Source organism: Dama dama, chromosome X (genome assembly GCF_033118175.1).
Source record: "Dama dama isolate Ldn47 chromosome X, ASM3311817v1, whole genome shotgun sequence".
In the NCBI taxonomy this organism is placed as follows: Eukaryota; Metazoa; Chordata; class Mammalia; order Artiodactyla; family Cervidae; genus Dama; species Dama dama.
This window is the reverse complement of record NC_083714.1, coordinates 60,823,460-60,850,414: the sequence shown is the minus strand read 5'-3', so window position 1 is coordinate 60,850,414 and position 26,955 is coordinate 60,823,460. Positions and strand designations below refer to the sequence as shown.

General features: G+C 38.2%; 1 protein-coding gene across 2 annotated transcripts in view; it reads left to right on the top strand.

Moving 5' to 3' along the window:
• The first annotated feature begins 8,454 nt into the window (after positions 1-8,454).
• Positions 8,455-26,955, top strand: part of NOX1 (NADPH oxidase 1) — a 37,947-nt gene continuing 19,446 nt past the window's right edge. For both annotated transcript variants that reach the window (XM_061137493.1, XM_061137492.1), the window contains exons 1-7: positions 8,455-8,682; positions 12,108-12,203; positions 19,971-20,081; positions 20,548-20,632; positions 20,966-21,111; positions 21,215-21,396; positions 21,485-21,617. In XM_061137493.1, the coding sequence (XP_060993476.1) occupies positions 8,638-8,682; positions 12,108-12,203; positions 19,971-20,081; positions 20,548-20,632; positions 20,966-21,111; positions 21,215-21,396; positions 21,485-21,617 (798 nt within the window). In that variant the 5' untranslated portion in view covers positions 8,455-8,637. The remainder of the gene's footprint in view (positions 8,683-12,107; positions 12,204-19,970; positions 20,082-20,547; positions 20,633-20,965; positions 21,112-21,214; positions 21,397-21,484; positions 21,618-26,955) is intronic.

The window sequence follows — 26,955 nt, the reverse complement described above, 5'->3', positions numbered from 1 at the left end:
CCAGTCCCATCACTTCATGGCAAAAAATGGGGAAACAGTGGCTGACTTTATTTTGGGGGGCTCCAAAATCACTGCAGATGGTGATTGCAGCCATGAAATTAAAAGACACTTACTCCTTGGAAGGAAAGTTATGAGCAACCTAGACAGCATGTTAAAAAGCAGAGACATTACTTTGTCAACAAAGGTCCATCTAGTCAAGGCTATGGTTTTTCCAGTGGTCATGTATGGATGTGAGAGTTGGACTATAAAGAGGACTGAGTGCCGAAGAATTGATGCTTTTGAACTGTGGTGTTGGAGATGACTCTTGAGAGTCCTTTGGACTGCAAGGAGATCCAACCAGTCCATCCTAAAGGAGATCAGTCCTGAATATTCATTGGAAGGATTGATGTTGAAGCTGAAACTCCAATTTTTCGGCACCTGATGTGAAGAGCTGACTCATTTGAAAAGACCCTGATGTTGGGAAAGATTGAAGGCAGGAGGAGAAGGGGACAACAGAGGATGAGATTGTTGGATGGCATCACTGACTCAATGGACATGGGTTTGGGTAAACTCTGGGAGTTTGTGATGGACAGGGAGGTCTGGCGTGCTGCAGTTCATGGGGTCGCAAAGAGTTGGACACAACTGAGTAACTGAACAGAACTGAACTGAACTGAAGCTAATCGAGACTAATCTTCCTATTTTAAGATCAACTGATTAGCAACCGTAATTCCACCTGCAAACTTAACTCCTCTTTTACATTTTCCATGTAAAATATTAACAGGTTCCAGTGATTAGAATGTGAATGTCTTGGGGGGAACATGATACCACCTACCACACCATCACTTGACAATGTTTATTGAACACTTACTGTGCATAGAGAGTTTCATACTCTGCCTTAGGGAGTCATTTGGGTGTGGCAGGATTTATTTAGAAAAGATTAAATAAGGAAGGTTTCACAGGCTACAGGAGAGGTAAGAAGATAAGAGGAACTTCTGCTATGAAAATTAGAACACAGTGTAATGTGATTGTTGAGGTATTCAGAGAAGACTTCCTGGAAGAAGCAGAACTTGCGTAATCAGTTTTAAAGAAAAGGCAAGACTGAAATATTGTTGAAATGACATTTAACCATTGAACTGAGTTCAGTGAGTTGAACGTGTTATATACTGTTAAATTAATTAAACAAGCAGGCCATTAAACTGAGGTGGCTCTAATACTTTCGTGACTTAGGTGAGCAAATCAAAACCTATATCTGTACATACTTCAATGTTAAGAAATAGAAACTTAAGGATAACCAATCACAAATAGACAATGAGGCTTTAAGCTGTGGCCAAATAATATCCTTTCTTTGCTTCCTTACCTTTTCTATATACATCATTCCCTTAGTTCCTGTTGGTGGTGTGCTCCTAACCACTTCTGGTTTGGTGCTGCTCTACCTAAATCATTTTTTGCTCAAATAAACTCTTAATATTTTTAATATGCCTGTTTGTCTGTAAATAATACTTCTGAGTTCAGCTTTCCAATGCAACAGTTGTAAAAGTGAAAGTACTCACTGCTATTAAAGAGATGTCTCTGTAGCACTTACCAGCTTAAAAACAATGTTACAAGGTCACTTGGTGCTTACCACAGACCTCTGAGGGAAGTAGAGAGGACAAGAAAACACAAGAGCCTTGCCATAATTAAGTCCTCAGACCCGTTCCCAGGCCTAGGTCAGCTCCCCGTGTTCCTTCTTCCTTGTAGCCACAGGAACACACCTGTTTTCTACTATTGTCTTCCTAAACCTAGCTGCAGAATGATACAAGGTTTCTTTACCTCCCCTACTTGTTTGCTGACATTGAAGTCAAGCATAGGGCTCCTTTAATTTTAAGGTTTATCTGCTAACTACCCTGGAGAAACAGGGAATAAAGTTAACAGACATAAGGGAGTGGCAAAGGTTCTATAATCTTACAAAGTTCATATAATTATGGCCTTTAAACTATAATTTCTGTTCCCCTTTTCAAAAGTAAAAGGAAGTACCATTGGGTTCAGGGCATCTGCTTATATTTTCTTACGGATCATCATCATCAGAGTAGTAAGCAACTATGGAGTGCATTGTTCTAAATGCTTTATATATTTTAACTCATAATCTTACAACAAGCCATTTTATGGAAAAGTAAAATGAGGCAGACTTCAAGCCCAGGTAGACTGGCTCTGGAGTCTGTGTTTCCAACCATTTTACCATACTGCTTCACTGTCTGTTTCTACCACCACCCACCTTCTGCCTGTCAATGTAGGTTACTGCTTGGACGGTTGCTTCATGAGGAACCAGAGCACTTAAGTTATAGATGAACAAACTGAATCCTAGAAAAGTTAGACTTTCCAAGGCAGCATTGGTATTGACTGGGGACTGGGGAGTTAAATCCAGTTCCATCACAACATGCTATCTTTTTAAAAATAATATTTATGTATTTATTTGTTTTTGGTTGTGCTGGGTCTTTGTGGCTGCATGTGGGCTTTTTCTAGTTGTGGTATATGGGCTTCTCATTTCAGTGGTTTCTCTTGTTGCAGAGCACAGGCTCTAGGTTGTGTGGACTCAATAGTTGTGGCTCTAGGGCTTAGTTGCCCCAAGGCATATGGGATCTTCCTGGGCCAGGAATTGAACCTGTGTCCCTTGCATTGGAAGGCAGATTCTTAACCACAGCAGGGAAGTCCTATACCATGCTATATTTATGTTCATTTTGTGAAGTCTTGTTCTCATCCAACATAGTGAAAATAATTGATTTCAAATGATTCTATGTGCATCAACCCCTTTTATCACTATGGGATGTTTCATTTTTGCACACTTCAGTCAAGGCCAGATTAATACCATTAGACTCTAAGCTCTAAAAGAGAAGGATTCCAACACCATTCTCTATGGATTCAAATTAAAAACCTTTATAAACAGTAAAATAAATATAACAAAGTACCAATTTTTCCCATTATGACTACTTATTTTTTTTTCTTTTTGAAACACCAACAATCAAATTGTTAGAAGAATTCTTGAAAACATTTTTCTGGATGTCCCAAGTACATGTTTAAACTGTTAAGTAATTCAGCACTGACCGTTACATATTAATTCCTGGAAATTGTATACAATAGTTAGAACTGTAAAAGTAAGTTTAGGACAAACAATGACAGAGACAAGTGATAAAAAAAGAGAGCAAGCAAGTCAGAGAAGGGCTCTGTGTTTGCAGTTTACAAAATCCACCTACAATGGGTGGAATCAACTGTCTACAGGAAATCCTTCAAAAAGACTGAAACCTATTTACATCAATAGCATAACTATGGATAAGTTACTGATGACATTTGAATACTCCCTAGAGGTCTCCAGGAAGCAGCCAACTGTCACACTTAAGTAATGTCAGTCTGTAAACCTGGGAAATGCAAACATTAAAATAATCTCGTGAAACAAAGAGGGAGGGAAAGCATTATAATATGTAGAACCAAAAGAAGGAAAAATATTCTTAGAGAATTTACAAGAAAGGGAATTTGATGCTAAAAAAGTTTTTAGTATGTTCAGCATTGCCTAAGGAAGAGGGACTTCAGTTTTGGGTCATGAATGTTTTAGTTGGATTAGCTGATATAATCTTATTTTCAAAGGGCCCAACTGATTCTGCTGCTGTAGCTTAATAATATTCCATTAAGATTTGTTCAGATTCTGTGCTCACCAACTTATCAATTGACTTCCTAGCACATTGGGAATGGGGGTCCTCCAGCATGGCCTATATAATCCCTTGGGTAGTACATAAATTATCATCTAAATTATGTCATTTTCCAGTGAATCACAAGATCTCAGGATTGGAGGATACTTCAAAGACATTTAATTAACTATCCATCTGGTGCTGAAATTCCTCCTATAATGGCAAGAGGGTCATTAATTTTTCCTTGAGCATCTCAAGCAACAGGAAATTTACTATCTCTTTACTTCTTTGAACACCTGTGATAGGAAATTCTGTTTTATATTGAACAAAAGTGTATCATTTTAGAGGCTCCAGTCCTAGGTTGACTCCTTGTATCCAGATACAAAACAAACTAAGCCTCCAAAAACAAGAAACCATAGATAAGCTCATGTCCCTGACAAACCTCTCTTCTAGGCCAAACTCTCCAAATTTTTAAAAGTTCCTAATATAGGGCAGTTTCAAATCATTACAGCATCCTGGTCACCCTCCCCTGGACAGGCTTTAATTATTCTTTTAAGCTGTGGTCTTAGACAGGGTCAAGTGTATTTGTAAAATTTGTGAAAGTTAAAATATCTTTATCACAAATGGCTAAGATGAGTGTCTCTTTCCACTCCTTCTCCTCTGTCACAATTCCCCTCCTGTCAGGCAATACTGGAGTGGCCATGTGAATTCTGGAATAGAGCAAAGGGGAAGTTGCATTGGTAATGTATTTAGTTTGGATTTAAGATAATTTACTTTATGTCATTCACTGATCTTTCGTGTAAGTTAACTGATTGTCTTAGTGTAGGAATGGCTTCCAGGAATACTCCTACCACTAACTATGCTAATTTCACACAGCATTGCGACACTAGGTTGCAGGTGTGTTAGACAGCTAAAGAAAGTGTTATATTATTTTATGAGCTTTGTGGTATTGAAGAAATTTTACAGCTTTTTAAAATATAAAATGTGCTATGCATTGAGCTGTACCCTTACAATGGGGAAATTTTATGGTATGTAAATTATATCTCAAAACAGTTGTTAAAATGTGCTGTAACTTCTTTTTTTATTTTAAATAAATATTCACTTTTGTGCCTAAAGTGAAGTAAAATAAAAATATATAGCCAGGTATCTATAAAAAGCTACACCAAACATCATACCTAAGGGTGAAATGTTGAAAGAATCCCCTTTGAGACTGGGGACTAGACAAAGGAATTGATGTTACTACTTTTGTTCAACATTTTCTTAGAAGTTCTAGTGAGTAAGATAAGCTAGGAAAAAAAATACAGTAGACTTTTGAACAACATGGGAGTTAGGGATACCGACCCTCCACCCAGTTGAAAATCTGCATATAGTCAGCCCTCTGTTTAGGGTCTGTGGTACTTCCATATCTGTGGTTCTGCATCTTCAGATTCAACCAACTGGGATCAAGTAGTACTGTAATATTTACTATTAAAAAAAGCCATGTTTAGGTGGACTCATACAGTTCAAACCCATGTTGTTCAAGGGTCAACTGTAAAAGATTTAAAAATCAGAAAGGAAGAAGTAAAATTGTTATTATACCAAAAAATATGACTGTTTATAGAAAATGTGAAAGACTAAATACAGGGATATTATTACAATTAACAAGTGCATTTAACAACATTGTTGGACACAAAAATCAATATGTCACAGTTTTATATAATAACCACAATTTCAATTAAAAGATATAATTTACATTCCTAGAAAAATGTAAAGTATTTAGCAATAAATGTAGCAAAAAGGTGCAAGAAAGAAGTTGAATCTAAAATTGACATTAAAGTACAAAAGACCAAAAAAAAACAAAAAAGCAAAAAAAATAAAGTGCAAAAGACCAAGAATAGCCAAATCACTCTTGAAAAACAAGGTGGAGAATTTTGCCCTATCAAACGTCAAGACATATTATAAAGTTATAAAAATTCAGGCTGTGGTGTGGGGAAAACTAAATAGAGAGTTCAAGAACAAATCCATCTGTATATAGATATTTAATGTATGATAGAACTGATATTTTAGATCAGTGAAGAAAGTGTACTTTTCAAAAATGGTGCTGGAACAGTTAGTTTTTCATATGGAAAAATAATTAATTGGACCCCTACTTCACACCACACACACACACACACACACACACACACACACACACACACAACTCCAGATGGATTCAAAGCATAAATGTGAAAAGCAAAAATATAAAACTTTTAGAAGAAAATATAAAAGAATACCTTAACGATCTCTGAGTAAGTGAAGGATTTCTAAAAGGATACATAAAATGTATATATCATACAGGAAAAGATGGTAAATCAGACTATATCAAAATTAAGAACATCTACTTATCAGAAAATGCTATTAGGAGAGTGAAAACACATGCTATAAGCATAACCAATTAAGGATTGATATCCAGTTATAAACAGAACTCTAAGAATCTTTAAGCCATAGAAAAACAAACCAACGGAAATACAGGCCAGAGGGCAAAGTGGCCAAGATGGCAGAGTAGGAATACTCTGAGCTCACCTCCTCCCATGGGCACAAGAAAATTACAATTATTTATAGGGAAATTATTGATGAGAAAAACAAAAGACTAGCAGAAAAGATCTTCTATTAATACAAATAAAGATATAAAGATAGAATCTTAATGAGATGGAACAAAATATGAAACATCAAGAAAAAAGAAAGAGAAGAAAAAAGGAAGAAACAAGAGTTCATGTATCACCTTTCCAAGAGGGGCTGAAGACAGGTTGAATCTTCTGATTTCCACAACAGTCATGTGGTGTAAGGCGGCCAAACAAGGATGCAGAGCCAAGCACTGTGAATCCTACAGAGACACTGAAGAGCTCAGGGAATACAGTATCTTTCCCACCACATCAAAACTCCTGAAATCAGTGACCACATCCTCTGTAACCACACAATAAAGACTTGGGAATTTACACAGAGAAAAAAGGAAGGAAGGAAGGAAAGAAAAGAAAATAAAAGAAAGGTCAAAAAGTAGAATAGGCAATTTCTCAAAGAAGAAAACTCAAATGGCCAACTTGAATTAAAAGATGCTCAACTGGGAGTTCCCTGGTGACCTAGTGGTTAGGATTCCACACAATGATGTGGCCTTGGTTCAACCCCTGTTCGGGAAACTGAGATACCACATACCATGGGAACTACGTGTGCCAACATGTATGAATCTCAGAAACAATGTTGAGTGAAAGAAGCAAATCACAGGAGCATACATACATACATACATACAAACAGCTAGATTCCATTTATTTAAAAGTTCAAAAACAGAGAAAATCTAAACAATATGTTGTTTAGAAATGCATTTAGTTAGTAAAACTATAAAGAAAAACAGGGCAATGATTACTCCAAATTTCAGGATAGTAGTTACATCTGATTTGAGGGAGAAACTGGGGAAGAAGGGAGACTGTGATCACGGAGGGACACACAGAGGACTTTAAGATACTGGAAATGAATATTCAATTTTTTAAACCTGGGTACTGAATACTTAGATATTCACTCCTTAAAATTATTTTTAAATTGCATACATATGTTTTGCATGTCCTTCTGCATATATTTCATCAGTTTAGAAAAGGATAAATAGCAGTGCCCAGAACTGAACACACAACTCTAACTAATCCATCATACTAGAAGACAATCACCTCCCTTGTTTTAAATACTTTTTTTTTTGTTTAAATGCTGTAAAAATTGTAAAAATTTTGTAAAAAATGCTGTTTTTGTTTAGTAACTCAATTGTGTCCAACTCTTTCTGACACCATGGACTGTAGCCCAACAGCCTCCTCTGTCCATGGGATTTTCCAGGCAAGAATATTGAAGTGGGTTGCCATTTCCTTCTCCAAGGGATCTTCCCAACCCAAGTGTCAAACCTGAGTCTCCACATCTCCTGCATTGGATGTGCATTCTTTACCCCTCAGCCACCAGAGAAGCTCATAAAACCCAGTATTTACTTATGAAAATTAGTTGCGTTCACGGAGAAAAATTCAAACTTTATAAACTAGATGTTAAATGTTACTAGTTACTTCTTATTTGAGAAAAACTGATTAAACCAAAAAGGTCTCATTTTCACAATACCCCCTTACATAACAAATTATCAGACACAATTGTACATACAGGTGTACTATCTTCTTAGAATATTTTTGTAAGTAACCTAAAATCTGATTTGACAAATCATTCAACTGAAAAGTATTGTACTGATTTTATTATACAGTCTTGACTCAACAGTGTCTTTCAGCTTTATCTATCTATATAACATAAAAATTCCCAAATATTTTGAGACAAATATTTTGCTTCTATTTTCTTCTGAGCTGAGGTGTACATTTATACCTGATAAATTTTCTTTTATTCTATGTGGCCATTCTTTTCATTTGTCCTTCCAACCAGTTGAGAGCTCTCCAGAACCAGGTCATCTTCTAAGAGAACTGGTAAACTAAGTTTCTGAGCTAGCCAACCTGAGGTCCAAATTACAGCCAGCAGAGGCAACAACTCTTCTGAAAACCCACCTCAAAGCAGCTTCCTTAACATGCTTGTGTTCTGCCCTACTTTTCCAGAGGTCATCTGTTTATAGCTTCAGCCTAAACTCTTCCTTCTGAGAAACCTTAGCGAATGTCTTATCAAGGAAGATATTGCCTCACATTAAGTCATGTTGGTAAGTTGATAGGAGAGAATATTCTCACCTAAGAAGATTGTTATTTCCTGAAGGGATAAAACTCCACCAGGGAAAACCCCTGTGGTACTTATAGGTAGGGCCAGTCTACCAAGGCTGATAACATAGTTCTGACCAGAAGAGGAAGATAGAGTGCATTTATTCATTCCTGAAAGCTTTGTGGGTAGATGTGCATCTTTCTGTAATCTGCAATCTTAAAGTTTCACAGACTCTGAGCTGTACAGAGGTGCTAACCCTGAAGAATCTCTCCCGAATCCAAGTGGCTGAATCTTCCTTGCTGCTGCAGAGGCTCCAAACCACCTTTTGACAATGGGAAACTGGGTGGTTAATCATTGGTTTTCAGGTTTGTTTCTGGTAAGTGATTTTTCACTTTCTATAAATTACTCTTAGAGTAAGGAGATGTTACGTTTGTTAATATGTGTACAGTTACTGGAAAGGGAAAGATTCCATGACTATATTGAGCTCTTCAAGGTCAGTTATCACTGAAAGGTCCAATCCTAGGATTGCAAATATATGTTTAATATACTTTTCTGTGTATGATGTATTTCAGTATTTTAGAAACCAGTCCAACTCCAGAAATTGATTGATAAAGAGACAAGGCTATAAACCACAAGTATTTGGAATTTCAATCTGTTTTCTTTTTTTTTTTTATCCTATTTTTCTTTTCCATTTCACTTCTAACTACTGCTATGGAGCACTCATTTCTCTCCGTTCTTTCTATCCTGCTCACACCAAGAAATCATAAAATCATTGAATGTTTGAGGTAGAAGTGATCTTGGAGATCATGGCCTAGTACTGTCCACTAGAAATATAATGTGAAGTCACATATGTAATTTTAAAATTGTCTAATACCTATGTTTGGATGTGAGAGTTGAACTGTAAAGAGGGCTGAGCTTAGAAGAATTGATGCTTTTGAACTGTGGTATTGGAGAAGATTCTTGAGAGTCCCTTGGACTACAAGGAGATCCAACCAGTTCATCCTAGGGGAAATTGATCCTGGGCGTTCATTGGAAGGACTGATGTTGAAGCTGAAACTCCAGTATTTTGGCCACCTGATATGACGAGCTGACTCATTTGAAAAGACCCTGATGTTGGGAAAGATTGAAGGCAGGAGGAGAAGGGGATGACAGAGGATGAGGTGGTTGGATGGCATCACCGACTCAATGGACATGGGTTTGGGTAAACTCTGGGAGTTGGTGATGGACAGGGAGGCCTGGCATGCTGAGGTTCATGGGGTCACAAAGAGTCGGACACGACTGAGTGACTGAACTGAACTGAATACCTATGTTGAAAAAGGTAAGAAGAAAATGGTGAAATGAATGTCCAGTAATATATCTTGTTTAACCCAGTATATTTAAAATGTTATCCTTTAAACATGTAATCAATATAAAAATATTAATGAGATAATTTGTATTATTTTATTTTTACTGTTTTTGAAATCCAATGTGTATTTTATACTTACAGCACATCTCAATTAAAACTAGACATATTTCGTGTACTTAGTTGCCGCATGTGGTTAGTGGCTATGGCTTTAGGTAGTGTAGAAAGAAACCAACTCTTTGATTTTACAAGGGAAAATAAGATCCAGATGTCACACAGTGAATTGATTGCAGAGCCATCACTCAAATCCAGCTCCCCAGTGTTCAAGCCAGAACTCCTTTACCACACTATATGTACACAATCCCCTTCTCCTAACACACTCTCTAACTGAACTCTAGCTTCATTTCTGCTATTAACTGAGTGACCAAGATAAAATTATTTATCTTCTCTAGACTTCAGGTCACCTGTGTTGTAGGTGGGGGAGGATTAATGAAAACTAGATTACATATAAATATGAGTGTTTCTAGCTCTAAAATCCTCTTTTTTAAATCCCTCTCTTAGGTGATGATGATTTAAATATCTTTCCACCTTGTACCAATCTCTCCAGAGGGCTCAGACTTCTTGTTATCTCTGACATGTACTCCTTTGTTATTTTTTTTAATGAAAAATAAATTACCCCTAAAATACTTTTACTCCTCCTTCCTGTCAGGTCTTCTACTTGACTTTCTTTTCCATTCATAGTGGAGGAAATTATAGTCAAGGTGGGGAAGAGAGTGGAATTCCTTACAGATGTCACTGTATTTCATCATTCATCTTACCTGCAGTTGATTATTTGGCTGACACAGTGTTCTTTGCCTCTGTGTCCCTGTCAGATTCTGAAATATTTTTGCTCTCTCTAAATAAGGTTCTCTACCTTGTCTTCTAAACTCTTGAATTATCTGTGGCTTTCAACTCTCTTTTTCCATTAGGGTCAAAGATCTCTGGAAGACACACAACTCTGGAAAGGGTGTGTGGGCAAAGAATGCAGAAAGACATTGAGTGGAAAAGCCAGTCTGGTGATGACACAGCCAGAATTTATTGAGCTTGTACAATGCACCAAGCATTGTATTAATCACTTCACATGTATTATCTTATGTAACATTCACAGCATTGCTGTGGTGTAGATATTGTTATTATCCTCATTTTATAAGTGAAGAAATTGAGGTTCAGAAAAGTTAAATCACAGACGTAAGATTACAGAGCTAGAAAGTGGTGGAGCTAGAATTTGAGCCCAGGGAGTTTGACTCCAATATCATGCTTCAAATCACTATGTTATGACGCTACAGGTGTGAGTGGTCCAGATCTAGGGAATCTGAATGGGCCATATTCTAGACTAAAGGCCCTCTACCCATAGGGCTGAGATGGTTCTGGACCATCCTAGGGCCACAGATATATATTAGAGGTATGTATCCCAGTGCCCCCAAAGTCCTGATCAATTACACTTTGTTCTCCAAAGCAATGGAGAGTAGGTTCCAAATTTCTCTCTTTGCCAATGGAGACAGATCTTGGAACAAACAAAGTCTTAAGCGCTTAAATGAGTCCACAGCAATGATAGGTTAATTTGAAGAAAAGGATAACAACCTAAAAACAGGGAAGTGTATGTCAGGGTATAATTAAAGAGGCAGGCCCATCTGGAATGGTTTATTCTCTTCAGATGGGTATTGTTATAGATGTTGAATTTATTTTTTGTTTCTTTAGAAATCCATTTATTCACTCATTGTCATCTTTTAGGAGCAATAGTTTGAATGCTCTGGTCCAGAAGTTGGCAAATGTTTTCTGTAAAAGGCTAGATTGTACATATTTTAGGCTTTGCGAGCCATATGTTCTCTGTCACAATTTCTCGACACTTCCACTGAATCACAAAAGCAGTTATAAACAATACAGAAATAAGTAGGTGTGGCTAAGTTCCAATACCATTGTATTTATAGATACTGGAATTTGAATTTCATATAATTTTTGTGTGTCATGAAATATATTCTTCTTTTGATTTTTCCAACCATTTAAAAATGGGGAAAAGTATAAAAACCATTCTTTAGCCTGTAGGCTGTACAAAACAGGTGGTGAGCTATATTTGGCCTGTGAGCCTTGATTGGCTGACCTTGGTGATTAGCATCATTAGTGCATGTCTTGAAGTCCTGACTCACTCTGAGATTAAGTTTACTCATTTAAAATGAAAACAGATATAGGATTTCCCTGATGACCCAGTGGTTAGGAATCTGCACTTTCACTGCAGGGGGCACAGGTTAGATCCCTGGTCAGGGAACTAAGATTCCACATGGCTCACAGTGCAAGCCCTCTGCCAAAAAAAGAAAACATATAAACACAAAATAGCCAAATGGTGAAGCTATTCTTTACCCCTTATCTACTCCTTCCCATACCCAAATTTCACTTTGTTCCTTGCTTCATTTTTCTTCCTCTAGGCTGCTTGGTTGGTGCTGAATGTTTTCCTGTTCGTGCGTGCCTTCCTGTTATTTGAGAAGGACACCAAGTACTACTACACAAGACAAATATTGGGGGTGAGTATCACAGTTGTGATGTCGGGAATCTCTCTGTTTTTTCTTGTCTCTGACCCTGGCTCCTTTGTGACCCAATGCCCTCATTTCCCCTAGAGTTAGGGTCGCCAGAAAAAACTTCAGGCTACCCAGGTAAATTTGAATTCCAGAAAAATAACAAATCTTTTTTATTTATTTTAATTATTTATTTTTGGCTGTGCTGGGCTTTCACTGCTATGTGGGCCTTTTCTCTAGTTGTGTCGAGCCAGGGTTACTCTTCTTTGCAGTGCCCAGGCTTCTCACTATGGTGGCTTCTCTTGTTGTGGAGCACGGGCTCTAGGGCATCTGGGCTTCAGTAGTTGTAGCTCCCAGGCTCTAGAGCACATGCTAAATAGTTGTGGCCTCTTAGTTGCTCTGCCACACATGGGATCTTCCTGGACCAGGGATCGAACAGGTGTCCCTTGGGTTGCAAGGCGAATTCTTAACCACTGGACCACCAGGGAAGCCCCAAATCTTTTTTTTTTTTTTAATTTAGTATTTATTTATTTGGCTGTGTCAGGTGTTAGTTGTGGCATGAGAGATCTCTCCTCGTGGTGCTGTGATGCACGGACTCTCTAGTTGTAGCACCTGGGCTCAATAGCTGTGGCATGTGGATTTAGTTGTTGCATGGCAGGTGGGATCCCAGTTCCCTCATCAGGGATTGAACTGGCGTCCCCCCTCCCCCATTGCAAAGTGGACTCTCAACCATTGGACCACCAGGCAAGTCCCAACAAGTATTTTTTTTGGGGGTATCACTTATTCCAAATATTGCATGAGACAGGGGCATATCAGAAAATGATTCATTTTTTAAAGTTCAAATTTAGCTCATCATCATGTATTTTTGTTTGCTAATCTGACAGCCTTATCCAGGGCACACTCCCCAGCTCCAATAATGAAAACACACAATAAAGAAATATTGAGTAATTTTCAAACTGGTTTCCATAGAAATTCAGGTGTCCCTGCAGAGTGTGAGGGGAAAGCTAACTGGACAGTGTCCCTAAATCAACCAAAGTAGCATTTATCTGTCTTGTGGATTCCTGCTTATGATTTTAAGAAAGACTTTGGCTAAAAACAAATGAATGAACAACTTGAAAACCATTGCTGTGGACTGATCTCACAGAAAAATACCTATCAAACAAGAGGGATACTTGGTGTGGCAAGTTTTGTGGAGTGGGTGGTGTTGCCAAATTCAGGGCCCGTAGAAAGATGGGGTCGAGTCAGAGTAACAGGATGGAGAAGCCTGGGGAAGGAGCAGATTATAAGGACAGGAGAGGAAGGGTGAGGTGGGTATGGCACATTGACATGGAAGTGAACAAGAAGAAGCTTGGAAATGAGAATGGTTCACTCACAGGCTCGTCGATCTGGCCACTGTCTGGTTAAAGAAACAAATTTGACAGCTAACTCTTGTCATTTATTCAGTAACATGTAGGGATTTGAAGAAGTCACTCTCATCTTGATGGTGCCTTTTTTCATTAGCTTTCCAGGAAGACTCACCCAGTGTACATGTTTAAAGACAGGTTGTCCTTTTTAAAAATCCTTCTTGTCGCTTCATAATCAAACAATTCATGTTGAGATCACAACTCATTTGAATGTTCTGTTCAGACTTATTTCACCCTGCAGTTTTCCATTTTAAATGTTGCTCCTTGATCCTTCTTTGGAAGCTATAACTCCAAAGGAAGTGTTAAATTGTTTTAAAAATAGTTTTTTTATTAAGAGAATGATGTAATAAATGTGACTAACTATGAAGAACAGAATTGCTTTATGATCAAAAAGTCAGCAGCAGAAAAATTAATCATGCTGATATCCTGTGGACATTTCATTTTGTAAAATCCTTTCTATAAAAAATTAACTATAAATTATACTGCTTTCAAGGAGATCAAATGATAGAGAAGTGTTAGAATAAAATGTGAAAATCACTCTCCCACCGCTTTCCGTGGAGATAACCTTTGTTAATGGTTCAACTTGTCTGTCTCTAAAGACACACTGACGTATACTCACAAATGAATTAGACATATAGGTTTTGTTTTTGAGATAGGTAATATTTTTATTCACTTATTCCTTATAAACAGTAAAACTTGCTCTTTTTGGTGTATGCTTCTATGAGTTTTGATAAACACATTCAATAGGACACTTTAAAAAAATTAACCAAAGGAAAAAAAAGGATCACATTGTAGATATTGGCTGGAAATTTCTTCTTACACTTAGTGTATCTCAGATATCTCGCCATGTACATACATAACCAGTAATGTGCTGGAACCAGCTCATGCCAGTATGCAGTTGCCAGTTGTGCATCTCTTCCCAACCCTACATTCAGTATTGTTTAACGACATAGGTTGATATCTTGAAATCTGCCATGGTGGGAGTATTTACAACAGGTAAATTGACAAACACTGGAAATCAAGAATCTCCCTTCCCCTGAAAGCTGGTTGTGAAGCATTTACCAGCCTTACACCACTACATATAGATAACACTCATTCTTTGAAGAGAATAACAGTTCATAGCATTGAGGTACCATAATTTATTTAATAATTCCCAAGGGTATGTCTGAAATTTATGCTTCCTTTAGGAAAATACAGAGTTATTTTATTCAGAGGAATGAGTTTAAATTCATAGTCAATGAGGCATTAATGACAGCTGCGATTGATTTAAAACATCAGTTAGTGTTAGTGTTGAAAAGTGAACATAAATTGGTGTACTTCAATGTGCTGCTACGGGGGGAAAAAAAGATTTACTCTGAAAAGAATTCATCACATACAGATATCCTCAAAAGAATATGAAGCTGTGAAATTGTAGTCCTATATTTTTCAATTCACTTGTCAATTTTAGCTTTAAGGAACCTCTGTGACTCAAATAAGCAAGCGGTGGGAACTAATGTGGAAATGCAGGATCTTTGAGATGAACAGAGGAAATTTACTCAGAAACAGAACAGGGTATCCCTACCAAAAACAGTTGGGGTGTGACTCAGCAGAGGGAGAAAACACAGGTCATGTGGAAGAGTCAGAAATGGAAAACAGTAGGGCAGCTCATGTTCACTGTACTGCCAGACATTGTAAGCCATTATGGATGTAGGCAGATCTTGACCTGGCTTATTAAACCAATGTCACATTGTCTGGGTTTAGGGTATATGGAAAAATAGTCTTTGTGCCGAAAAGATTATTAGAAAAAGGTGGGTGGTGGTGGTGATTAGGTTGCTCAGTCATGTCTGACTCTTGCGACCCCATGCACTGTAGCCCACCAGGCTCCTCTGTCCATGGAATTTTCCAGGCAAAAATACTGGAGTGTGCTGCCATTTCCTACTCCAGGGGATCTTCCTGATCCAGAGTCAGTGACAAATTTTTTATTGTAAAAACCAATTGCATAACTAGAGGTGTTCTTTTTCAATACCGTGGATTACTCTGTCTAGTGAAGGCTACCTACCAACTCCCTTTCAGAATAATATTTTTAAACATAGTCAATAAAATATATGGGATTACAATAGAAACCAATTATATTGAAATATAATCAAAATATACAATAAAACAAATTTGTGATAGAGTAATATATCTATTTGTTTCTTTAGTTGTTGTTGTTTGGTCTCTAAGTCATGTCTAACTCTTTGAGACTCCATGGACTGTAGCCTGCCAGGCTTCTCTGTCCATGGGATTCTCCAAGCAAGAATACTGGACTGGGTTGCCATTTCCTTCTCCAAAAAAAGGCAAAGAAATTGTTAACTCTGCCTCATCTTCTTCCTTTTAGCAAGTCATTGACAGGCACAAATGTAAGGCTGGCCAGTCAGATGAGGTGCAACAAAAATTGTCTGGCTGCTGCCACCACCTTTGTTGCTGCTGTGAAATTGTCATACTATATTGTATGCAGTCACAAGTACATGGAGCTGACTCAGAGACCAGCTGTACAGTTGAGGAGAGAAATCGAAATTAGCTACCATGGAGTTGAACATATTCTGTCCAGCCTATACCTAATTAAGCCTGTTTCTGGGCTCAATACTTTGAAGCACTGATTCCTTGTCTCCTTTTCTAGCATCTTCTACTATTAGACCAGATGTGGTCCACTGGAGAAAGGAATGGCAAACCACTTCAGTATTTTGGCTTTGAGAACCCTATGAACAGTATGAAAAGGCAAAAAGATAGGACACTGAAAGATGAAATCCCCAGGTCAGTAGGCGCCCAATATGCTACTGGAGATCAGTAGAGAAATAACTCCAGAAAGAATGAAGGGACGGAGCCAAAGCAAAAACAACACCCAGTTGTGGATATGACTGGTGATGGAAGCAAGGTCTGATGCTGTAAAGAGCAATATTGCATAGGAACCTGGAATGTTAGGTCCATGAATCAAGGCAAATTGGAAGTGGTCAAACAGGAGATGGCAAGAGTGAGTGCTGACATTCTAGGAATCAGCGAACTAAAATGGACTGGAATGGGTGAATTTATGTCAGATGACCATTATATCTACTACTGTGGGCAGGAATCCCTTGGAAGAAATGGAGTAGCCATCACGGTCAACAAAAGAGTCTGAAATGCAGTACTTGGATGCAATCTCAAAAACAACAGAATGGTCTCTGTTCGTTTCCAAGGCAAACAATTCAATATCACAGTAATGCAAGTCTATGCCCTGACCAGTAATGCTGAAAAAGCTGAAGTTGAATGGTTCTATGAAGACCTACAAGACCTTTTAGAAATAACACTCAAAAAGATGTCCTTTTCATTATAGGGAACTGGAATGCAAAAATAGGAAGTCAAGAAACACCTGGAGTAACAGGCAAATTTGGGCTTGGAGTAAAGAATGAAGCAGGACAAAGGCTAATAGAGTTTTGCCAAGAGAACGCACTGGTCATAGCAAACACCCTCTTCCAACAACACAAGAGAAGATGCTACACATGGACATCACCAGATGGCCAACACTGAAATCAGTGATTATATTCTTTGCAGCCAAAGATGGAGAAGTTCTATACAGTCAGCAAAGACAAGACCAGGAGCCGACTGTGGCTCAGATCAAGAACTCCTTATTGCTAAATTCAGACTTAAATTGAAGAAAGTGGGGAAAACCACTAGACCATTCAGGTATGACCTAAATCAAATCCCTTATGACTATACAGTGGGAGTGAGAAATAGATTTAAGGGACTAGATCTTATAGATGAGTGTCTGATGAACTATGGATGGAGGTTTGTGACATTGTACAGGAAACAGGGAGAAACAGCATCCCCAAGAAAAAGAAATGCAAAAAAGCAAAATGGCTGTCTGAGGAGGCCTTACAAATAGCTGTGAAAAGAAGAGAAGCAAAAAGCAAAGGAGAAAAGGAAAGATATTCCCATTTGAATGCAGAGTTCCAAAGAATAGCAAGGAGAGATAAGAAAGCCTTTCTCAGTGATCAGTTGCAAAGAAATAGAGGAAAACAATAGAATGGGGAAGACTAGAGATCTCTTCAAGAAAATTAGAGATACCAAGGGAACATTTCATACAAAGATGGGCTCAATAAAGGACAGAAATGGTATGAACCTAACAGAAGCAGAAGATATTGAGAAGAGGTGGCAAGAATACACAGAAAAACTGTACAAAAAAGATCTTCATGACCCAGATAATCACGATGGTGTGATCACTCACCTAGAGCCAGACATTCTGGAATGTGAAGTCAAGTGGGCCTTAGGAAGCATCACTACAAATAAAGCTAGTGGAGGTGATGGAATTCCAGTTGAGCTATTTCAAATCCTAAAAGATGATGTTGTGAAAGTGCTGCACTCAATAGGCCAGCAAATTTGGAAAAGTCAGCAGTGGCCACCGGACTGGAAAAGGTCAGTTTTCAGTCCAATCCCAAAGAAAGCCAATGCCAAAGAATGCTCAAAGTACTGCACAATTACACTCATCTCACATGTTAGCAAAGTAATGTTCAAAATTCTCCAAGCCAGGCTTCAGCAATATGTGAACCATGAACTTCCAAATGTCCAAGCTGGTTATAGGAAAGGCAGATGAACCAGAGATCAAGTTGCCAACATCAGCAACTTGGGATCATTAAAAAAGCAAGAGAGTTCCAGAAAAATATCTATTTCTGCTTTATTGACTATGCCAAAGCCTTTGACTATGTAGATCACAATAAACTGTGGAAAATTCTGAAAGAGATGGGAGTACCAGACCACCTGACCTGTCTCTTGAGAAACCTGTATGCAGGTCAGGAAGCAACAGCTAGAACTGGACATGGAACAACAGACTGGTTCCAAATAGGAAAATGAGTACATCAAGGCTGTATATTGTCACCCTGCTTATTTAAATTATATGCAGAGTACATCATGATAAACGCTGGGCTAGAGGAAGCACAAGCTGGAATCAAGATTGCCAGGAGAAATATCAATAACCTCAGATATGCAGATGCCACCACCCTTATGGCAAAATGTGAAGAAGAACTAAAGAGCCTCTTGATGAAAATGAAAGAGGAGAGTGAAAATGTTGGCTCAACATTCAGAAAACTAAGATCATGGCATCCGGTCCCATCACTTCATGGCAAATAGATGGGGAAACAGTGGAAACAGTGGCTGACTTTATTTTTTTGGGCTCCAAAATCACTGCAGATGGTGACGACAGCCATGAAATTAAAATATGCTTACTCCTTGGAAGGAAAACTATGACCAACCTAGATAGCATATTAAATAGCAGAGACATTACTTTGTCAACAAAGGTCCATCTATTCAAGGCTATGGTTTTTCCAGTAGTCATGTATGGATGTGAGAGTTGCACTGTAAAGAAAGCTGAGCACAGAAGAATTGATGCTTTTGAATTGTGGTGTTGTAGAAGACTCTTGAGAGTCCCTTGGACTGCAAGAGGATCCAACCAGTCCATCCTAAAGGAGATCAGTCCTGGGTGTTCATTGGAAGGACTGATGCCGAAGCAGAAACTCCAATACTCTGGCCACCTCATGTGAAGAGTTGACTCATTTGAAAATACCTTGATGCTGGGAAAGATTGAGGGCAGGAGGAGAAGGGGACGACAGAGGATGAGATGGTTGGATGGAATCACTGATTCAATGGACATGAGTTTGTGCAAACTCCAGGAGTTGTTGATAGACAGTGAGGCCTGGTGTGTTGCAGTCCATGGGGTCACAAAGAGTTGGACATGACTGAGTGACTGAACTGAACTGAACTGGTGTATGCTGCCTGACCACCCAAGGAAATAATTTTGAAATTCTGTTCTTAGAAATTCTCCCTGCTCAAATCTCTACCTAGGTTTAAAGTTTTACTCTGAGGGGTTTTTTGTTTTGTTTTATTCAATTATTAAAGGGATCTTAAATATAAACAGTTAATTTTTTATTGTTTTTATTGCATGATTATTACATACTTATAACTGCAACATTAGAAAGTATAGAGAAAAGAAAAATAGTCAATATAATTATAACTCAAAATATCTAAGCTATATTTAAAATACAATATATATATATATATTTTCAAGATTGTTTTACAAATGATGAACTAAAATCATAATTGACCGTATTAAGCAAAAATCCTCATTGCAAAGTGTTACACTCAGAATTTACTTGTTAACTCAAATCATTAAATCCTGTTCTCTTTCATATTTGTAAATGGGTAGTCAAACATTTCCAAACCACTGTCATAAGGATTTCTCAATTCGGTATTTTCAGCAAATTTTCTGTCATTTGTAAACAGAGCGTTTGGACTCATTGTCCAGGTCTCAGACAAGTGGACCAGGCCCCTGCTCACCTGATAGATAAGAGATGAAGCAGCTGATGGTTTCTTCTCTCCTCTGTTCTAGTCAGCGCTGGCGTGGGCCCGAGCCTCTGCTCACTGCTTGAATTTTAACAGCATGCTGATCCTTCTTCCCGTGTGTCGAAATTTGCTGTCTTTCCTGAGAGGCACCTGCTCAGTGAGTCCTAACCACTTGTAGGTCATTTTTCACATTAAAGATAAAAGACTCTGTACATCTCAGTAGGCCAGCTCAACACCAAGCCCCTAGAAATGGAAGCCAGAGATCTCCTTTGGGGGATGAGGCAAGGGGGTGAGCAAGAGTGGGTGGGTATTGGCATGCTTTGTGTAAGACATGTTGGTTATATATTGAAACTGAAAGTGTTAGTTGTTCAGTTGTGTCCAACTCTTTGTGATCCCACGGATTGTAGGCTGCCAGACTTTGCTGTCCATGGAATTCTCCAGGCAAGAATACTGGAGTGGGTAGCCATTTCTTTCTCCTGGGTATCTTCCCAACCCAGGGATTGAACCTGTGTCTCCTGCATTGCAGGCAGATTCTTTATCATCTGAGCAACCAGGGAAGCCCATATAGTGAACTTCATAAAGCTCCCTGGAGACACCTGACCATGATCATTTCACATTTGTAGCTTTATAGGAGTACCCTGAGAAAGCAACTGGATCACAACCTCTCCTTCCACAAACTGGTGGGATATATGATCTGCCTACACACAGGTAACTGGGGCAACGGATGAACCTGCAGGTTTCCAGACATTCAGAATATAGATTCATTCATCCATGTGTATAAACATTCAAAATATATTTATTGAACACCTGGCACTATTTGCCAGGCACTATTTTAGACCTGCTTTCATGGAATTTACATTCTATTCCTTTGGGAGTAAATATAAAAAAGATCTTAATTCTCTCTGTAATCATTATTGGGCACTTTATATGGACTCACCATTCTGCTTGGTACCACATGTAGGATTTTCCCTTTCTGGTGAGGCATACCTGCCATGATGTTTCTGAGACAACTTTCACATTCTTTTCCATCTTTCCATTTAGCTATTCACATCATTGCACACCTGTTTAACTTTGAACAATATAGCAGAAGCAGACAGGCCACAGATGGATCCCTTGCTTCCATTCTCTCCAACCTACCTCATCAGGAGAATGATTCATGGCTAAATCCCATCCAGTCCTCAAACACAGTGAGTTGATTCAAGGGAAAAGCATCTGGGACCTGGACATGAGCAGGAAGGTCATGGTGTCCTTGATGGACATTGTGTCTGGTTGAAATTTCTCCTTTCATAGACAGTGGTGTACGTGACATTCACCAGCATTGCTGGTCTCACTGGAGTGATCATCACAGTGGCTCTAGTTCTAATGGTGACTTCAGCTATGGAATTTATCCGGAGAAGTTATTTTGAGGTCTTCTGGTATACACACCACATTTTTATCATCTACTTCATTGGCTTAGGAATTCATGGTCTTGGGTAAGGTCTTCAAACTCCCATTTTTCATGCCCCCGTTCCTGATCTTGTGTAATTCTTTGCCACATATTGTCCTTTTTTTCTGCCTCAGTGGAATTGTCCGGGGTCAAACAGAAGAGAGCATGGCTGAGAATCATCCTCACATGTGTGCAGAGTTTTTTGAGAAGTGGAATGATCCTGCCTCCCACTGCAAGCCTCCCCAATTTGAAGGGCTCCCTGCTGAGGTAAGACCAGAACAAGGATAGTAGACTTTTGCTAGGAGATGTTATTGTCATTGTTGTTATTATCACTCTTCTTATAATCATTATTAGTTCAGCCTGGTGCTGACTCCTATGGAGTAGGTTATTCATCTTATGGCTGAATGCTTGTACTTTCTGACCAGCATCTCCCAATTTCCCTCACCTTCCAGCTTTCCCTTACTACTTTGTTTTTGAGTTCAACTTTTTTTTTTTTTTCAAATTGAAGTATAATTGACTTACAGTATATATTAATTTCAAGTGTACAACTGAGTGATTTTGTATTTTTATATATTACAAAATGATCAGTGTAATAAGTTGCCATCTGTCACCATAGAGAATTATTAAAATATTATTGACTATATTCTGCATGCTGTACATCTCTGTGATTTATTTTATAAGTGAAAATCTGTACCTTTTAATCTCCTCACCTATGTTATGCATTCCCCCCCATACCCTTCTGGCATCACCAATCTCTCCTCTGTATCAGTGAATCTGTTTCTGTTTTTCAGTGAATCTGTTTCTGTTTTGTTTGTTCATTTGTTTTGCTTTTTAGATCCCACATATGTGAAATCATGTGGTATTTGTCTTTCTCTGACTTATTTAACTTTGCATAATACCCTCAGGGTCCATCCATGTTGTTGCAAATGGCAAGATTTCACTTTTTTTGTGGTTGAGTAATAATATGTGTAATATATATATAAAACATCTATTATATATGTATATATAAAATCACATCTTTTTTATCTATTCATCTATCAATGGACACTTAAGTTGCTTCCATATCTTGGTTATTCTAAATAATGATGCAGTAGATCTTTTCCAGTTAGTGTTTTTTGGTTACTTTGGAAAGATACAATTGACCCTTGAACAACAGAGGAGTTAGGAGTGACAATCCTCGGGAAATAAAAAATCTGTGTATAACTTTACATTTGGACCTTTGTATCCACAGTTTGACTTTAGTAGACTCAACCAACCACAGATCTTGTAGTACGGTCAGTTCACTTCAGTTCAGTCACTCAGTCGTGTCCGACTCTTTGCGACCCCATGAATCGCAGCACACCAGGCCTCCCTGTCCATCACCAGCTCCCAGAGTTTATTCAAACATGTCCATAGAGTCGGTGATGCCATCCAACCATCTCATCCTCTGTCATCCCCTTCTCCTCCTGCCCCCAATCCCTCCCAGCATCAGGGTCTTTTCCAATGAGTCAACTCTTCTCATGAGGTGGGCAAAGTATTGGAGCATCAGCATCAGTCCTTCCAATGAACACCCAGGACTGATCTCCTTTAGGATGGACTGGCTGGATCTCCTTGCAGTCCAAGGGACTCTCAAGAGTCTTTTCCAACACAATAGTTCGAAAGCATCAATTTTTCGGTGCTCAGCTTTCTTCACAGCCCAACTCTCACATCCATACATGACCACTGGGAAAACCATAGCCTTGACTAGATGGACCTTTGTTGACAAAGTAATGTCTCTGCTATTAATATGCTATCTAGGTTGGTCATAACTTTCCTTCCAAGGAGTAAGTGTCTTTTAATTTCATGGCTGCAATAACCATCTGTAGTGATTTTGGAGCCCCAAAAATAAAATCTGACACAGTTTCCACTGTTTATGTATTTATTGAAAAATCTGCATATAAATGGACATGTGCAGTTCAAACTCATGTTGTTCAAGGGTCAACTGTACCCAGAAGTGGAGTTGCTAGCTCCTATGATAGTTCTGTTTTTAATTTTTTGAGGAACTGCCATACTGTTTTACTTAATGGCTGCACCAATTTATACTCCTTTCAATAGTGTGAAAGGATTCTCTTTCTTCCACATTCTTACAAACACTTGTTATTTGTTGTCTTTTAAATAATGGACATTGTGACAAGTGTGAGGTAATATCTCATTGTGGTTTTGATTTGAATTTCCCTGATAATTTAGTGACATTTTGTATCCTTTCAAGTGTCTGTTAGCCATCTGTATGTCTTTTTAAAAAAATGTCTATTCACTGATAATGAGTGATGTTGACCATCTTTTCATGTGTTTGTTAGCCATCTGTATGTCTTCTTTGGAGAAATGTCTGTTTAGTTCTTTGGCCCATTTTTTTTATTGGGTCATTTATTTTTCTGGAATTGAGCTGCAGGAGCTGCTTGTATATTTTTGAGATTAATTCTTTGTCTGTTGCTTCATTTGCTCTTATTTTCTCCCATTCTGAAAGCTGTCTTTTCACCTTGCTTATAGTTTCCATTGTTGTGCAAAAGCTTTTAAGTTGAATTAGGTCCCATTTGTTTATTTTTGCTTTTATTTCCAATATTCTGGGAGGTGGGTCATAGAGGATCCTGCTGTGATTTATGTCGGAGAGTGTTTTGCCTATGTTTTCCTCTAGGAGTTTTATAGTTTCTGGTCTTACATTTAGATCTTTAATCCATTTTGAGTTTATTTTTGTGTATGGTGTTAGAAAGTGTTCTAGTTTCATTCTTTTACAAGTGGTTGGCCAGTTTTCCCAGCACCACTTTTTAAAGAGGTTGTCTTTTTTCTATTGTATATCCTTGCCTCCTTTGTTGAAGATAAGGTGTCCATAGGTATGTGGGTTTATCTCTGGGCTTTCAATTCTGTTCCATTGATCTATATTTTTGTCTTTGTGCCAGTACCATACTGTCTTGATGACTGTGGCTTTGTAGTAGAGCCTGAAGTCAGGCAGGTTGATTCCTCCAGTTCCATTCTTCTTTCTCAAGATTGCTTTGGCTATTCAAGGTGTTTTGTATTTCCATACAAAATTGTGAAATTATTTGTTCTAGTTCTGTGAAAAATACCGTTGGTAGCTTGATAGGGATTGCATTGAATCTATAGATTGCTTTGGGTAGTATAGTCATTTTCACAATATTGATTCTTCCAATCCATGAACACGGTATATTTCTCCATCTATTTGTGTCCTCTTTGATTTCTTTCATCAGTGTTTTATAGTTTTCTATATATAGGTCTTTTGTTTCTCATCACTCATTATCAGAGAAATGCAAAAAAAACCACAGTGAGGTACCATTACATGCTAGTCAGGATGGCTGCTATCCAAAAGTCTACAAGCAATAAATGCTGGAGAGGGTGTGGAGAAAAGGGAACCCTCTTACACTGTTGGTGGGAATGCAAACTAGTGCAGCCACTATGGAGAACAGTGTGGAGATTCCTTTAAAAACTGGAAATAGAACTGCCATATGACCCAGCAATCCCACTCCTGGGCATACACACTGAGCAAACCAGATCTGAAAGAGATGTGTACCCGAAAGTTCATCGCAGCACTGTTTATAATTGCCAGGACATGGAAGCAACCTAGATGCCCATCAGCAGACGAATGGATAAGGAAGCTATGGTACATATACACAATGGACTATTACTCAGCCATTAAAAAGAATTTATTGGAATCAGTTCTAATGAGATGAATGAAACTGGAGCCCAGAGTGAAGTAAGCCAGAAAGATAAACACCAATACAGTATACTAACACATATATATGGAATTTAAAAAGAAGGTAATGATAACCCTATATGCAAAACAGAAAAAGAGACACAGATGTACAGAACAGACTTTGGGACTCTTTGGGAGAAGGCGAGGGTGGGATGTCCTGAGAGAATAGCATTGAGACAAGTATACTATCTAGGGTGAAACAGATCACAAGCCAAGGTTGGATGTATGAGACAAGTGCTCAGGGCTGGTGCACTGGGAAAATCCAGAGGGATGGGATGGGGAGGGAGGTGGGAGGGGGGATAGGGATGGGGAACACATGTAAATCTATGGCTGATTCATGTCAATGTATAGCAAAAACCACTACAATATTGTAAAGTAATTAGCCTCCAACTAATAAAAATAAATGAAAAAATAAAAATAAAAAAAATGTCTATTCAGATCTTCTGCCCATTTTTAAATTGGGTTGTTTGTTTGATGTTGAGTTATATGAATTCTGTGCATAGTTTGGCTAGTAACCCTTTGTTGGATGTATCATTTGCAGACATTCTATTCTGTAGGCTATCTTTTCATTTTGTTGATGGTTTCTTTCACTGTGTGAGTTTTTTATTTGATATAGTCCTATTTGCTTATTTTTGCCTTTGCTTCTCCTGACTGAGGAGACATATTAAAAAAATATTGCATGACTAAGACTGATGTCAAAGAGCATGCTGCCTATTTTCTTCTAGGAATTTTATGGTTTAAAGGTTTACATTAAAATCTTTAATTCATCATCATTTGAGGTTGTTTTTGTTTATAGTGTAAGAGAGTAGTCCAAGTTGATTCTTTTGCATGTAGCTGTTCAGTTTTCCCAACACCATTTATTGGAGAGGGTATCTTTTTACCATAATATTTCCCCATAATCTTGCTTCCTCTGTCATAGATTAATTGATCATTTAACTGTAGATTTATTTCTGGGCTCTCTATTCTGCTCCATTGACCTATATGTGTTTTTGTGCCAGTATCATACTGTTTTGATTACTGTAGCTTTGTAGTATAGCTTGAAACACAGGAGCTCTAGCTTTGCTCTTCTTTCTCAAGACTGTTTTGGTTATCTAGGATCTTTTGTGTTTCCACACATATTTTAGAATTATTTGTTCTAGTTCTGCAAAAAATGCCATTAGTACTTTGGTAGAGATTGCACTGAATCTGTAGATTGCCTTGGGCAGTATGGTCATTTTAGCAATAATAATTCTTCCAATCCATGAGCACAGTATATCTTCCCATGTATTATATCCTCTTCAATTTCTTTCATCAATGTCTTGTAGTTTTCCAAGTATAGATTTTTTTTACCTTTTTGGTTAGGTTTATTCCTAGGTGTTTTGTTCTTTTTGATGCCATTGTATGTGGGATTGCTTTCTTCATTTCTCTCTCTGATAGTTCATTTTTAGTGTATGGAAACAGAGCATTTCTGTTGTGTTAACAGAATACATAATTAACATATTAATTAATGTGTTCTTGTTTAGTCACTAAATTGTATCCGATGCTTTGCAACCTCATGGACTGTAGCCCACCAGGCTCCTCTGTCCATGGGATTTCCCAGGCAAGAATTCTGGAGTGGGTTGCCATTTCCTTCTCCAAGGGATTTTCCCAACCCAGGGATCAAACTCATGTATCTTGCATTGGCAGGCAGATTCTTTACCACTGAGCCACCAGGGAAGCCTACGTTTGTTAATACTTCTAGAATAAGTTCTATTTAGGTTGAACTGGATGAAAAAGCCATTTTTGTGGGACAATTGCTCAACATCAGCAGTTTCATCCACTCTGACCTAATAAGACAGGAAAGTAAGATTGTGGTGTATTTTCCCTAACTCATTCTGCTGAGTGGTCCAGACTCAAAGTTTCCCA